The following is a 14,862-nucleotide window of genomic DNA, read 5'->3' as shown; positions in this document are numbered from 1 at the left end:
TGTACAGACGACTGGGATTATGTTCCAACTTGCTTTCCCTGTGGTTAAACTATTAGAGTAATGGGATGTGGAAAATGAAGATTACGTGACTGTAGGTAGCTTCCATCTGTATATGCACAAGGCTACGAGACTACAAGTAATGCATCACCTCCCTTTTCCGGAACCATCCCTTTTTTCAACAGACGCAATTACCAAGTGAAAGAAAAACAGTCAGCAATATTCATTTACATTCTTCTAAAATGGATGCAGAACCACGTATCTATTCCAGTGAGGAGCTCTTATTTTTCGCCGCCAATCAGCGTCATTTAATTAAGCTAATACTTACACCACTTACACTCTTGACAGATCTTCATTCGAGAAAAAGAAAAAGGGAACCAAGAAAACATAAAAGAGTCTATACAACCAAATCGACAGTGCGCTCAATATATTCCACATATGCAATTGGTATCCCTTGATCACTTCCTTCCGCCAACTGCATTTTGATTGTTGGATCCCAACAAGCTAGGTGATGCATTACTCGAAGACTTGAATCTTCCTTCGGTATTACCGAACACATTAAGATCTTCAAACAATCTATATGACGGAATAAAGGGCCTCTGTCCAGCATTTGAGGCAGCAGGCCTCGGGCTGGAGTTAATCTGCGCCTCTCCATTAATGGGCTCATGCTGCAGAGGCCTAGGGTTGGATGAAGGAGGTTTAGGAGTTGAATATGTGTAAGTCAGTCTGGACTCAGGATTTTGATTGCTAAAGTAACCAGGAGTGGCAGCCCAAGGTGGAGGAGGATACCCTGAGGCAAGCTGGGGATGAAGCTGTGCCTGTGTCTGCGGCTGAGGCTGAGGCTGAGGGTGAGGTTGCCGCTGCAGCTGCAGCCAAGGCTGAGTGTGATGCTGAGGCTGAGGCTGTGGCTGCGGCCAAGGCTGAGTGTGATGCTGAGGCTGAGCCTGAAATTCAGGATATGATGGGCGTTCCGGCTGAGACTGACGTGGGGGTTGCGGCTGAGGCTGGGCCCACGGAGCTATATAACCATTGAAGGGCGAACCAAGGTTCCCGGAATAAGCATCAGAAGAAACTGCAACTCCCGGGCTAACTGAGGGATTATGCCCTGGAGTGTGCACTGGGGAAGCAGGAATCTGCTGAGAGGTTTGCTCAGTTGATGTAGCTGGTGATAAGGTGATGCTCAAGAGGTCAATGATGTCCTGATCTTTAGTTTGCACTGATGTGGGGGCACTAACTGGAACTAGTGCATTGCTCATGGAAGGGCTTGAGGGAGCTTCTGAAATTGCCGCCATATCACCTTTTACCATAGATGAGTTATGGGAAACATCACTCCTAGTTTTTGAATGTCTGCAACCAATACAACAATAGAAACAACAAATGACGGATGAGTACATAATTATCATTTGGAGCACATCCATGCATGAGGCTTAGAATATACAGAAATACATAAGAGTCTTTGAAATAATCCACCAAACAATCACATGCTATGGTTCCTTGTAGATGATCTGAGAATCATGACAAATTGGAATTTCTATTAACCTTAGATTACCATACCAAGACAACCATAAATGACCTTCCAGGGGGAACATGTAAAAGATGCATGCACATAGAATCTCCAGTTCAAAAATGTTACAAAGATGCTGGAATCTCTGCACTTTGCTATAAAAGAATGTGTAAAAGGTTTGTAAATATTAATTAACCTTCGAGCCAGCTGCGCAAAGTCGTCTTCCTCTTCGTCCTCTTCATCAATCTCACCCCTCTGGGCTGAAAGAACCGGTGCAGAAGGGGTATCAACATCTTTGGGCACACTGTCTTCAGCAGTTCTGAGAGTAGAGTCATCTTTCTCAGACGCACCAGGTGTGACATTTATTACTTCGCGAGGTAGTGGGGAACCAGACGCTATGGCATCATGCTTTGCAAGCAAGCTTTGAAGGTTATCGTTTAGTTCAAGACCCTGGCAAAGAATTTCTTCATCCCTGACAAAAATAAATTAGACCAAGCTTACATGAAAAGAGGGAAAAAAACTAAATATTGGCTCACAAGAAAATTAGTTAACATAGGAAGCGAAATAACCAGGCACATGAATGAAAAGAAAAGTAAGAAAAGCTAACCCAGTCGTTCCCAACAACTGCATCAACTTCCTCTGATTGGCACGGCATTGCTCAACAAGGTCAATTATAACTTCATCGTTAACAGCCTACATGGAAATAAGAACTACATTTAGGACCTACGCCAGTGTTTCCTGTTACAGAGAGGTAGGGCTGAACTGCATATACCGTGCGATCGTTTGGATCAACAGCTTTTAACATATCATTCAAGAGGTCAAGAACATCGCGCATGGAGTTTATGCTTGATAAACTGCAAGAGTGAAAAACAGTACAGGAGATGACTAGAAATTAGGTCAACAAGTGAACGAGGAGAAGAGACACAAATATGGGGCATGCAATCAAGTGCAAAACCAGAAACAAATAGCTGGGATATGACTTAGATCTAATCCAAACCTTATTTTTTCTTCAGCTGCCATGGCTTCATCGAGCCTCGTAGAAGAACTACTTGGCATTCCATAACTTGGTTGAGGATATCTTTGTATTGGATGTGTAACAGGTGGAGTAAATATTGCAGCTGCATCCGGTGAACGTTGAGGGAATTGTACTCCAAGGCGCTGTCACAACATAACATCCAGCATTACCAAAATAGTAATTCCAATAAATCTTCTTCAGTCCCATAAAAAGCAACAATTTTGACAATGCCCAACGCTTGCGATTGTGCTAAAAACTATAAACGATAGCTACATGCAACTCAAATTGTTAAAATCACAGCACGCCAACACCACATTTGGACTGTGACCTGTTGCGCGCGCAATTGTTGTCACACAGACCAACAACTTACAATAAGCAAACTTTTCCAACTACCGTAAGATTTAGGAACCTTTTCACCAACTACCATCTATGCAGATTAGCATGCCACACAAATCCAATGTTTGAATGATAACAGTAAAACCAGATCAACAAGCTTGCTCGATTAATATGGATCACATCATCATAGATACACAAAAGGCATTTCAGGATAAGACGATTTACCCTCAGGTCCTCAAAAGCCATATAATACTGAGGATATCTTCCTCCAGGCCCACCAAATGCCTCACGCCAGGAGCCAATCAGGGCTAGAATTTTATCCCTCACATGCATATCTGTCTGGAAGGCATTGAAGAACCGGCCAGTTAGACTGGTGCGCTTATATTTGACGATGAACATACATGAAAATAATATTGAGTGCAATCTAAAATTGACAAAGGAAACATGTTTTCAATACTCCGAATCAATCAACTCAACCTGAATATTCAATGTGATCTCACTTAATTATCAAGCAGGCCGCCCTGAGTTCCACTTAGGAGTCTAGAAAAGAAATATGGAAACCTTATGGTATCTACAAGGAAAACCAATTAAGAGTACCTACATTATCGAATCCAGAGGAATATCAAATAAACACGTGCTTATGGTATATTTGAGCAAGCCCTTTTTATTTATCTCAACCTTCATTTGCACATATTAGCATAAAATTGAAATTAATGAGAAAGAAAGAGAATAAACAAGAAAACAGAACTTTTTCATGGAGAGCCAGCTCACAATCTGCCATTCCAAGATTCCATAAGCTTGTGCAATTTTTTTCGAGGATTATCATGTCAGCTCCACCAGCATATTATATGGAGTAGAGAAGTAGTAAGTGGTTTACTTCAAAAATTACAAAACATTACAAAGATTGACTACCACATCAGAATCAGGGCAACACAAGTCTAATTCAATAAAACAGAACCTATTGTACAGCCTGATGCAAGCAGGAAAATTTACAAACCTATGTCAGAGAAAATTTATGATATCCATTAGCAATATTCCCCAGAGTAATGGAAGATAACTTGCCTTTTTCTTTACAATCTTGACCATCTCCTGCAGTATACTTCGTTCTGCAATTTGAAAATGCACATAATCACCACAGTTCTTGACCATCGTCTCCAGAAGCTATAAAAAGACATGGGGCAGCAATTTAATTTCGGACAAAACTGATATTTGGCTAGTTCGTTTCAAAGAAATAATTCATTATGAAGTAGCGGTTGAAATGATTTTTTAGACTTGAAACCAGCTTAAGCTACAAATTAAGTTTGGTATGAGCAAGAATACACTGACTGCGAAGAAATTCTTCTCACAATACCGTTAGAGCAAGTAATTGAACTTTAGGGTTCTTGTGCTGCAACCGTTTCTTCACAGCTTTGACTACATCTTTTGCCAACCTAAACAGTGAAACGAAAAACAATCCACCTTCAGATAGCTGCCTGCATATAAATTCCGAGCACAAACTGATAGAAGGTTGATACCAAATTCCCTGCCCCAGCTCCAGCACCAAACTCCATTCTTTCTATTCTCGGGGGACAATAATTTTCTATTATAATCTCACAACACAAAAGTTAAATAATAGAAAATATTTCCACTTTTTTCATTTATTTTCCATCACTCGATTCATTACATAGACGCATATGACTTAAATCAAGAAACTGGTTTTGATACACCTAAATTTAAACTTTCCCTATTCCAACAGGCATACGGAGCTATAGGACAGAACAAACACCTCAATTCGTACACAACCATATCCACAGGAGAAAAGAAAGAACAAACCCATAAAACTCGTGTTTTCTAGAAAACCAGATAACCCAGCAGATAATAATGAGAAAGAAGTCAACTTTGCATGAAAAGAAGAAAGTTAACATAATAGACACACACAAAGAAACATGTATATGCATATATAGACACGCATATATACATACATCTGATTAGAATTGATGGTATCACAAATATCGATATTCAAAGTCCAATCGGGTCCGATCAAGAACTCGCTGGTCGCTTTCTCAACTCTCACAGTAGCTGAAGAAGATGATGAAATTGAAGCCATTGATGAAATCATCGTCTTCTTCCTTTTTCTCCAAGCCCTTCTCTTTACGAAGAAGATGAACAACAATCAGAAAACCCAAGCCAAGAAAGAGAATTTTCTCTATCTCTTTTTTTTTTGGTGGGTTTGACTATTGTGGTCTGCTATTTCTTGAACGCATTTTTTTCTTCTTGTGTCTGCTGTTGAAGTTTTTAGCTCTCCTTCTTTTACAGGGTTATTATTTTTTCGGGAAAGTCTCTTTTATTCTTTTCTTATTTTCTCTTTTTGCAGAAACGCGCTCTGAAGTTTAGCCGTATTGCACTCGCGGCCAAACACAGACACCACACTGCTCCTCTCTCTCTCTCTCTCGCCCCATTATTTTATTTTTATATTATTTTCCTGTCAGAATTTATTAATATATACTTTTGGATAAAATTTGAAGTTGAATATGTGAAGATAGGAAGTAATTAATTAAATTATACGCCCAATCAATGATTTGAGTCAAAGAATAATATAAAGGAGTGAATACATACATACGTATTTGGACAAAATAAATAATCACTTGTGAAGTTGGGAGGTGGATTTATGCTGTTTCTTGCAATCAAAGTACGAACAAAAAGTTTCGGAGAATATATCAAAATAAAGTTTCGGACAGGATGAGGCTGAAATTCAGTTGTACCATTGGCTATCGTTTTGTGTTCGTCTTCATCAATGTTTTCAAGACCAAACCTATTAAATTAATAGATCATTCAGCTATTAGTTCGATCGATTAAAACAACAATGCAATGCATTTTATGCATTATACTCTTCAACGGGTCAATGCCCGTTTTATTAAGATTTTTCCAACTCACATGATTTAACCAAATCAGATAAATATTATTGCTGTGTAGGCCATGAACGAATAAGGATAATGATTCCCATAGTTGAAACTAATTATTTTAATTAACTTCAATAATGACATTCGAAAAATTCATTATAATTTATCAACGTTACTTGCCTTCTTTTTTTTCTTTTAATATGTAATGATTATAAACAGATCTCATGATCATAATAAGATGTTTGAGAAATAATTATTATTTTTTTTTTAAAAAAAAGATCCCATTAACGAGGATGTAAATGGGATGGAGGTCGAATTTATTATGGTTGATTTTTTTTCGACCCACAATTTTATTAAAAAAATCACTAAAATAAAAATGAATGGGCTTCTCAGAACAATAATTTGGGAGGGAAGGCGAAGAAAAGTAGTGAATTATGTATGGAATAATAAGGGATGAAATGTTATGATAAAAGCAACATCTATAGCATATACTTTCCCACTTGCCTTCAATTCACACTTTCTAGTTCCCAAAAAAGGCTATCTTTATTCCACAATAATGCACAACACTATATCCTAAGCCTCATTTGTCAACTCCCTTCATAAATACAAGGGATAATTACATATTCTTCCCTAAAATTTATTGTAATGATATATACATCTCATATAATTTGCAAAAAAATAATTTATTTTATCTAACATATATATATCATTCATTTAGTCAAAATTTACTGAATTTATCTCCAATCTGACTTATTGTAAGTCAAATAAATCTTTTTCTGACCAAACTAACCTTTTAAATGTGAAAATATACTTCCTCACATGCATTAACGTGTGAAGATATATAATAATATTTTAGCTAGAAAAATATTTAATTGATTTGCAATAAGTCAATAATAACTCAATTGGAAGTAAATATAGATTTTCATTTAAATAAGAAAATTTAGACAAAAAGAGGGGATCTATATGTTAGAAAAAAACAAATATGAGGGGTATTAAATGTGAAAATCACATGAGGTTACATGTAATTACATTAAACCTTATGAAAGAGCAGTGTAATTATCCCTAAAAACAAAAACCCCACCTACATATTTAGATATATTACAACGGGCTTCCTAAAATTTTTTTCATAATTATACATACTTTTTTCATTATTTAAAAAATTATAAATATCCTCATAAAATTTAGAAACATCTAACAAATATCCCATACTATAAACTGTCATGGGGGGGGGGGGGGATGTTTATTCAGACAATTGTAATTATATGGGGCATTTATAATCTTTAAAATAATAAGAAAATAATTATAATAATAAGGAATTTTGCTCACACTAGCAAAATAATTAAATAATAATTCTTATTTACCCCTAATTAAGTAATTCTTAATTTATTGTAAATCAAATAATTTTTTTTCTAATCAAATTATCCTTATAAATGTGAAAATATACCTCACACATGCATTAGTGTGTGAAAATATATAATGGTATTTTAGTTTAAAAAGTATTTATTTGACCTGTAATAAGACAGTAATAACTCGATCTGGGGTAAATATAATTTTTTATTTAATTCTTTTGCTAATGTAACTAAATTTAGTGAATTCTAACTAAATGATGTGTCTATATATATGTGAGATGAAAACAAACATGTGGGGTATTCAATGTGATTTTTCAAGTTATAACGGATCTATCAATAATTACACCAAGCCTCAGGGAAGAGCAGTGTAATTATCCATAAAAGCAAAGACCCCACCAAAATATTTGGGTAATTATAATGAGCTCCCCTAAATTTCTTTATAATTATAAATATTTTTTTATTATTTAAAATATTATAAATACTCTACTAAAATTTATGGACGTATAACAAATAACCCCATGTAATGGATTGTTATGAGAATGTATTTATTTAGACAATTAATAATTATATTGGCTATTTATAATTTTTAAAAATAAGAGAACAGTTATAATTGTGGCACATCTCTTGAGACGATGTAATTTACCATAAAAATTTTCAAATACATATTCTATTATTGATATTTGTTTTTTTAATTAAACGGAATTAATTTGTTTTAGAGAATTGAAGTGGGCTAATATTGGGCCCACATTAAGTTTGAATTCATATGTGTAAACCACGAAATTCAAATCCAATAGAAAGTGAGAAATGTGCACCCACTTTGATTTGTATTACTGTAACTCAAAATGGTTAATAAAGTGTGAGGATCGCAGTTGTGTTGATATGTGGCACTATAATTTCCTGCCAAACAACTCCAATCTATGATTATTCTATTAAAATGAGTAAATTCTTATTTGAATTAGATTTCATTCAATTAAATTAATTATAAAATAAATAAATATATATATATATATAATAAATATATGATATTTATTATGCAATTGATTTAAATTCGATGAAACGAATCCAAATGAAGCTTTCCGTAAAATATGATGGTTAAGTATGTTATTTTCTTGTGTGGGTGGCTGTTACATTACATCATAGGATCACCACTGAATTCGTGTACCTACGTACCCAAAGTCCGGATATTGAATTTAAACTCCACTATTTCTTTGTCTTTACTTTTCTATATATTTAGAGGGAACATTTAATTTGGCATATTAGGTGGGTAGCATATGATAAAAATATCTTATGTAATATGGTGTGCTCTCTTTTGACTCGTAATTTTCATTAAAGTCTGTCAGCAATGAGACTTTAAAGGCGCGATGATTTATTCCATTCACCCAATTTTTTTTTGCATTAGAATGTAAATTTTGTTCAATATTTAATTAAAATTGTGTTTTGGGTGTTGAAATCATATTGGAAAATAATTATTGTTTTTCCAATGCCTCATTTACATAATAAGAAGAAAGTGGGTGGAGAGGAAGTAAAATAGGAAAGAATTAGTATAATAATATAAAACATACAACTAGTAGACATATATATAATATAGGAATTTATGCAACAATAATACGTATCCATTACAAATTCCAAATTACATGAATTCTAAACCACAAAGCTCTTGCAATTAATGTTGTAGTAGTAGGGATATGGGGGGAGGAGTAGGACAGAACATTCAAGATGAAATCCTTTTCCATACAGTTAAATTAATCACTACCTGATCTGTCCTCATTAATTTCCTCGAGGATCACCACCAAAGCAACTATGAAGGCATAATCCACATTCGGATACACCGTCACTCCAAATGTATCTTTCCCAAGCAGAATACTTTGGGCACTGTGTTTCCTGTGCATCTGCAATATCAACAAACAATATTAGTTGAGTTTATGTGCATGATTTATGATGTAATAAGAAAACAAATTAAGGGTTTTCTCTTCATCTTACTTGAGCAATGATATTAGTTGAGTTTCCAGCATATATGACGCAGGACCTCTCGAACCAGCTGCCTTCGATTTTGAAGTCACAAACCTCCTCTCTGGTGTTACAACCCAAGAATACATCTAACTTTGTCTTCAGCTGAATCAGTGAAGATTTCTTCACACTGAAAAGCAGATCCTTTGCATCCGTGCTCTCTCCCCTGAAAACTTGCCATCTTCTGTGTGCAGACAGCAGCTGAAATATTCACAAACATTTAAACACAAGTTAACTCAACTCACTATTCATCATCATCATAACTTCCAGCTTTTCAAACATTTACCTTTTGCTGGAAAGTGATTATTGGGATGCCGGTAGCATCAAGCAAGACTCGGCGATCGTGGAGGCTGAAGAATTTGCCTTTCACTCTGAACATAATGTTCCCGTTCACATCAGTCACTCCAAAATTTCCCTCTGATAAAGTCATCAGCTTCCGCACGATGGTGAGATCAACAGGGTATCCCACGCAGAACTGTGGGCCGATCACGGCCATTGGACCCGCCACCGCCGGATAGCTCGTGCCCGTCATCATTTTTGATTCAAGTATGTTTTTAACGTTTTGCAGACAGGTTTCTTATACAGAGTGGAGTGGAGTGGAGATATTTATTTTGCTGTGGTGGTGATGATGGGCCGTGATTTATTTATAACATGAAGAAAGAGGAAATGGTGTGGAAAATTGAAAAGAAAGAAACAAATTAATAAAGCGGTCAACTCTGTTTGTCATGTTGGTGTGGTGCTTGGAGTAGCAGGACGCGTTGATCTGCTTGTACCTGGAATCATTCCGCCGTTCTTGTTTGAAAAGTAAACACAAGTTGATATAACTTTCAGGATAAGCCTCTAATATTCAAAGCTAATAGTCAATTTGTCTGTGGGGACCGTGCATGCACATGGCATCTTGGCCTAAGTGTTCTGAAGGGCATTTATTCGTGCTTTCATATCTTTATATATCTATTTTATCAGGGAATATATAAAACTTTCTCACAAAGTATTTGTGGAGATTCCTGATAAAATGATCACCAAAAAGAAAAAAAAAGGGGAGTTTAGCTGATCAAGCATTGCCATTGTTAAGTAGTATCGATAAGTATTCTGATGGCCTGGAGATATTAGCATAGCCTGAACAAGTCAAGGTTGTGATTTCTGAGTAGAGCCCAAAATAGTGTAAATAAACGGTAACATATATGACAAATATGGGGCCCAACGCGTTCATTCAAATTAGTTTGGCATACGGAATTTGGAACGGTACTTAAATTTTTTTCTTCTTATAAATAATATAAGTAGTACAGCCAATGTGGTTTACGGGCATCAATATTCTGTATCCTGTTTGATTTCATAAAGTATGACAATGAGGGCAACTATAAAGGCATAATCAACCTGAGGATAAACAGTCACATTGAGAGTGTCCTTCCCAAGCACAATGCCCCCAAATGTATGCTTCTTCTGAATCTGCATTTCCATATTTTTATTGAGCCACTCAATCACTATAAGTGATCATGGATGGAAACTTCAATCAAAGAGAAAATATGGTGAAGACCGAATTGCAGGAGTTTCATACCTGTGCAACGGGTGTAGAATCCTTATCGTACACGATGCATGACCTCTCATCCCAGTTGCCAACCACTTTGAAATCCCAAGAATTGTTTCCCTCGTTGCCGGCTAAAAATACGTCTAACTCAATCTTGAACTGGACAAGCGAAGAATTTTTGGTGGTGAAGATTAGATCAACATAGTCTGAGCTACCTCCCCTGAAAACTTGCCATCTTCTGCGAGTACTTAGGATCTGAAAATGGCAATCAGTCGACCACTTGAAGAACTACGCGTACACATAAAAACAAGATAAAACGAAAATGCACCTTTTTCTTGAAAGTGACAATGGGATTGCTTCCAGAGTCGAGGAGGAGAAGGCGGCCATGAATACTCAACATTTTCTCTTTCACGTTGAAAACGTAGTTGCCTTTATCATCGGTGACCTTAAATTTTCCTTTTATGAAGCCCGTCGGCTTTCGAACAATGGTTAGATGAAGGTTGCCTGGAACGCAGAATTGAGAGCTAATTACAGCAGTAAGACTATCCATTTTCCCATGGCAAGTCTCCATACTACGAATCAATATATACTCAGCTTAAGGATACATAATTGTCATTGGCAGGTACCGTTCTGCCTTAGAGATTATGGTATATAGCCTGTGCCTAGCTTAGTAAAAAAGCATCAGATCGACTACACATTGATATCAAGATGAAAGGTATTGATTCATGCATGTATTTGGGGGATTCTATCAGGGTCAGGGAAGCTGAGGGTGGATGCTGAGAGCTGCCTTGGCGCCTCAGAAGGAAAAGAATAATTTCGTTGTCCTCGAAAGGTTAGAATAGAAAAAAGAAATATGTTAGAACAGATTGAAGAGATTTTCTTTTTCTTTTCCTACCTTTCTTCTTCTGTTGCTAATAGCTCAAAGGCAAAAAAAGGAGAAGGCTATTTTTTTTTTTTTTTCCAATTTTAACAATGGCATCCGGGACCTGGACTCTGAGAATAACACGTTGCCATTTGAATGGGACCCAGTAAACCAAAAAAAATAGTTAAAAATCAAAGGGTTCTACACTGGACATCATATGAACGAATCAGTCTATGTTTCTTTGTACCGTAAAATATTGGCACTTGATAAAGAGTCGGAAAATTGGGTGGCACTGGCAGAAGCATCCACCAAGAGTAGAAGATTGAATAGCCTGAAAATTTTATTTGTGCAAAAAAGTTGTAAAAGCAGAAGTTTTGGGAGACACACTCTCTAAGACCGGGTGCTTTGCAGGTTGGGCTTGGGAAAAAGAAAGCAGTAGTCTAACTGTGGACTAATTCTGTTTGGGCCTTGTTCTGGAGGTCCATCTCCTTAAAAACAAAACTAATATCTACAGAAACCCCTATTTGTGCAAACTATTTAATCATCAAATTCTAAAGACTATACTTTTGCATAGTGTTGGCCGACGGAGTACCCTTTTTGCCCAGCCAACTAAAGATTCACTCATTTCTTCATTGGTTTGGTGGAATTCATTAAACTAAACCATAAGTTTAAGATAATAAACTCTTACTATATTTTTTTGTCATTTTAAATGTTAATAGAGTTTGCTTTTATCATTTCAAGGATCGCGTCTAAAGCCCAAGAAATATCATAGCAAAGTACTACACCAGGCACCAACCATCTACATTTTGAAAAAACCATCATTCCCATGTCTGAAAGGGGAGTAATTTAAAGTCGCCTAACCTTTCTTCAGATGCTACCACATTTGGGAGGCAATGTGGAGGCGATTAGCTGACTGCAATCTAGTCATACCAACAGAAAGAGCTTGCCAACGGCAACAACAAATCTATGCAAATTGCCCCACAAGTAATTTATTCTGCAATTCAACTGCATCATTCTCCTCTTCTTCTTCTTCAAGAAAATCTTCGTCTTTACACAACTACTATATAAGAAAAAGAAGAAAATGGCCAATCCGACCGTACAAGACAGAGCGGCACCAAGCTTTTGCTTTTCAGCTGGCTAAGCAGTCATTTAAACGATCAATCAGAAAATCCAAAACCCATCTTCTCTCTGACCTTGTTAGCTCCTTCGCTGCTTATGAAGTTGACCCCACCCCCGAATCATACCATTTTCTCTTCAAAGTCTTGATTCAGAATCGGCCCTCAAACTGGGATGGCCAAGTCTCGCAGATTCTTGAACAAATTGAACAAGTTGAAAACTTTGAGACACCTGAATGCATCTTCATTGATTTGATAAAGTTTTATGGTGATAACAATATGTTGAATGATGCTGTGGAGCTGTTTTTCAGGATATCGAAGTTTAGATGTGGACCATCTGTTGAAATTCTGAATACTTTACTTTCAGTTCTTTGTAGGAGTAGAAGGGGTCTTGAGATTGTTCCCCAAATATTAGTAAACACTCAGGTGATGAACATTAGGATAGAAGAATCTAGTTTTGAGATTTTGATCAGAGCCCTTTGCAGAATAGGTAGACTTAGTAATGCTTTTGAGCTGTTGAATCATATGGTGCAAGAAGGTTTTGGTGTAAACCAAAAGGTTTGTTCATTAATGCTTGCAACAATGTGCAGGCAACTGAATTATAATACTGGTGAAGTTATGGGATTTTTGGAGGAACTGAAAAAGCTAGGGTTTGAACCAAGAAAGGATGATTTGTGTAATATAATTAGGTTTTTGGTGAACAAGGAGATGGTTAAGGATGCTTTGGGATTGTTGAAACAGATGAAAATGAATGGACTTAGGCCTGATATTTTGTGTTACAATTTAGTACTTGATGGGTTGATCTTTCAGAGGGACTTCTTGAGAGCTGATAAAGTGTTTGATGAATTGCTTGTTTTGGGGTTGATTCCTAATATCCATACTTACAATGTGTACATTAATGGGTTGTGCATGCAAAAGAAGGTAGAGGATGGAATAAACGTGCTGCATTCCATGGAGGAGTTGGGCTGTGCACCTGAATTGAATACCTATATTACAATCTTAAGAGCACTCTGTGAAGCTGGAGAGCTGATTAGGGTAAGAGAGATGGTTAACAAAATGCAGCAGAAATGCATGCAACTGAATTCAGAGACCTATGAGATCATTATTGATGGCTTTGTCAGTAATGGTGATATAGATGCAGCTTGCAGTTTGTTAAACGAAATGTTGGACAAAAATTTAGTTCCTCAGCCACCAACTTTGGATAAAATAATCTGTTGGTTTTGCAAGAATGGTTTGTACACTAAAGCCGTGGAACTGCTTGAAGAAGTGGTAATGAAGGATATTGCACCAGGGGTCAGCGCATGGCGGGCACTAATCCAAGGATGTGATCTCACGTTCAAAGTTGAGAGGATTGTCGATTTGACTAAAAACCAGCTTCAAGTTGATAATTCTGCAGTTCAAAGGAGTTAATTTGATTTAACTCTCATGTACTGATGCTAATAGGAGTCCTTTATGTTTCCCAGTGGCAGCACTTTCACTTGTTCAATTGTGAATAGTTGAAACATTTTAGCTAGTTTGCACTTTTGTATGACTAAATTGTAACGTAACTAGTAGTGATCTTCTGAAGCCTTTGGAGTGATTACTTCAACATATCTGACTTCTAAATTGAGCGAGGTTATGTCTTGAAATGGTATGTATGCATTCTTGCATGTGGTGATATCTTTGTTGTTTCTGTTGTACTGTTGAAATTCCTATTTTCAGGTTCAGTTGTTTTGCTCGGTCTGAATGTCTAGTGTACCAGAGCAACATGGTGAATGAAAGTTATACATTCTTCCTTCTTGAATTAAGAAATTTCCTGCTCTTGGACCTTGAAATCATACCTTCCTAATCACTGGGATGGAGTTGTCACCCGACAAGATTTGACAGAATTTGAATTAAATGCCGTATCAATATAAATCATTTGAACTAATCACTTAAATAACTCCAATATTATCCTGAAAAACTGCAAATTTGACTCGTTGAGATGCTAGCCATCTTCACCTATTCAACAAAAGTTGGCCAAGGATAGATTTGGAATGAAGAAAACAATCGGTGAGAACTCAAATCAGTCATTCAGAATTGAATACCTAGTTCTATAGAGTCCTTATCTCATAACAAGCTACAAATCTTGGACTTTAATGAAGAGACAAGCTCAAAAATTATAAAAAAGGAATTTGCTGCTGAGGATAATACCTACCAGACCAAGTCAAATTTTCTCAGGTTAGCAGTTGCTTTCAGACAGCAATAAGTGTTTAATTTGGAAGGTTTAGCAAGACTACATGTCGAACCAGTTT

General features: G+C 36.5%; 4 protein-coding genes across 8 annotated transcripts; 1 reads left to right on the top strand and 3 right to left on the bottom strand.

Annotated features, from left to right (window-relative positions):
* Positions 1 to 196: 196 nt before the first annotated feature.
* On the bottom strand, positions 197 to 5,151 carry LOC105174634 (ENTH/VHS/GAT family protein). 4 transcript variants are annotated; one of them, XM_088875640.1, is made up of 9 exons: positions 4,814 to 5,151; positions 4,204 to 4,282; positions 3,911 to 4,013; positions 3,078 to 3,187; positions 2,499 to 2,659; positions 2,274 to 2,355; positions 2,109 to 2,194; positions 1,698 to 1,973; positions 197 to 1,344 (listed from the first exon to the last, which is right to left on the bottom strand). In XM_088875640.1, the coding sequence occupies exons 1-9, from the start codon at positions 4,948 to 4,950 to the stop codon at positions 456 to 458; spliced, it is 1,923 nt and encodes a 640-aa protein (XP_088731766.1). In that variant the 5' UTR covers positions 4,951 to 5,151; the 3' UTR covers positions 197 to 455. The 4 variants fall into 4 exon arrangements, with proteins under 4 accessions (XP_088731766.1, XP_088731768.1, XP_088731767.1 ...); XM_088875642.1 differs by having other exon boundaries at positions 3,911 to 3,958; positions 4,814 to 4,850; XM_088875641.1 differs by lacking the exons at positions 3,911 to 4,013; positions 4,204 to 4,282; positions 4,814 to 5,151 and adding an exon at positions 3,601 to 3,902 and having other exon boundaries at positions 3,078 to 3,191.
* Positions 5,152 to 8,671: 3,520 nt separating this feature from the next.
* LOC105174633 (protein LURP-one-related 15) lies at positions 8,672 to 9,622 on the bottom strand. The gene is made up of 3 exons (XM_011096796.3): positions 9,374 to 9,622; positions 9,061 to 9,288; positions 8,672 to 8,969 (listed from the first exon to the last, which is right to left on the bottom strand). Exons 1-3 carry the CDS (start codon positions 9,620 to 9,622, stop codon positions 8,823 to 8,825), a joined length of 624 nt encoding a protein of 207 aa, XP_011095098.1. The 3' UTR covers positions 8,672 to 8,822.
* On the bottom strand, positions 9,562 to 12,006 carry LOC105174632 (protein LURP-one-related 15). Of its 2 annotated transcripts, XM_020698122.2 has the most exons (4): positions 10,941 to 12,006; positions 10,643 to 10,867; positions 10,462 to 10,533; positions 9,562 to 9,860 (listed from the first exon to the last, which is right to left on the bottom strand). In XM_020698122.2, the coding sequence occupies exons 1-4, from the start codon at positions 11,181 to 11,183 to the stop codon at positions 9,798 to 9,800; spliced, it is 603 nt and encodes a 200-aa protein (XP_020553781.1). In that variant the 5' UTR covers positions 11,184 to 12,006; the 3' UTR covers positions 9,562 to 9,797. The 2 variants fall into 2 exon arrangements, with proteins under 2 accessions (XP_020553781.1, XP_020553780.1); XM_020698121.2 differs by lacking the exon at positions 9,562 to 9,860 and having other exon boundaries at positions 10,270 to 10,533; positions 10,941 to 11,991.
* A 126-nt stretch (positions 12,007 to 12,132) lies between these two features.
* Positions 12,133 to 14,248, top strand: LOC105174631 (Pentatricopeptide repeat (PPR) superfamily protein). The gene has a single exon (XM_011096792.3). It carries the CDS (start codon positions 12,368 to 12,370, stop codon positions 13,997 to 13,999), a length of 1,632 nt encoding a protein of 543 aa, XP_011095094.1. The 5' UTR covers positions 12,133 to 12,367; the 3' UTR covers positions 14,000 to 14,248.
* Positions 14,249 to 14,862: the final 614 nt, after the last annotated feature.

The sequence above is a fragment of the Sesamum indicum genome, linkage group LG11 (assembly GCF_026168435.1).
Source record: "Sesamum indicum cultivar Baizhima isolate 11 linkage group LG11, ASM2616843v1, whole genome shotgun sequence".
Taxonomy (NCBI): Eukaryota; Viridiplantae; Streptophyta; class Magnoliopsida; order Lamiales; family Pedaliaceae; genus Sesamum; species Sesamum indicum.
The sequence above is the reverse complement of the archived record's forward strand: the minus strand, read 5'-3'. Positions and strand labels throughout refer to the sequence as shown.

Coding starts and splice junctions, on each gene's coding strand:
- LOC105174632 (XM_020698121.2), bottom strand. CDS start 11,183: ATGGAGACTTGCCATGGGAAAATGGATAGTCTTACTGCTGTAATTAGC. Junction 10,868..10,940: donor TTGTCACTTTCAAGAAAAAG/GTGCATTTTCGT, acceptor TGCCATTTTCAG/ATCCTAAGTACTCGCAGAAG. Junction 10,534..10,642: donor ATTCTACACCCGTTGCACAG/GTATGAAACTCC, acceptor ATGGAAATGCAG/ATTCAGAAGAAGCATACATT.
- LOC105174634 (XM_088875640.1), bottom strand. CDS start 4,950: ATGATTTCATCAATGGCTTCAATTTCATCATCTTCTTCAGCTACTGTG. Junction 4,014..4,203: donor TTCAATTACTTGCTCTAACG/GTATTGTGAGAA, acceptor GTCTTTTTATAG/CTTCTGGAGACGATGGTCAA. Junction 3,188..3,910: donor GATTGTAAAGAAAAAGGCAA/GTTATCTTCCAT, acceptor CCTTCCAGACAG/ATATGCATGTGAGGGATAAA.
- LOC105174633 (XM_011096796.3), bottom strand. CDS start 9,622: ATGATGACGGGCACGAGCTATCCGGCGGTGGCGGGTCCAATGGCCGTG. Junction 9,289..9,373: donor TAATCACTTTCCAGCAAAAG/GTAAATGTTTGA, acceptor TGAATATTTCAG/CTGCTGTCTGCACACAGAAG. Junction 8,970..9,060: donor CAACTAATATCATTGCTCAA/GTAAGATGAAGA, acceptor TTGATATTGCAG/ATGCACAGGAAACACAGTGC.
- LOC105174631 (XM_011096792.3), top strand. CDS start 12,368: ATGTGGAGGCGATTAGCTGACTGCAATCTAGTCATACCAACAGAAAGA.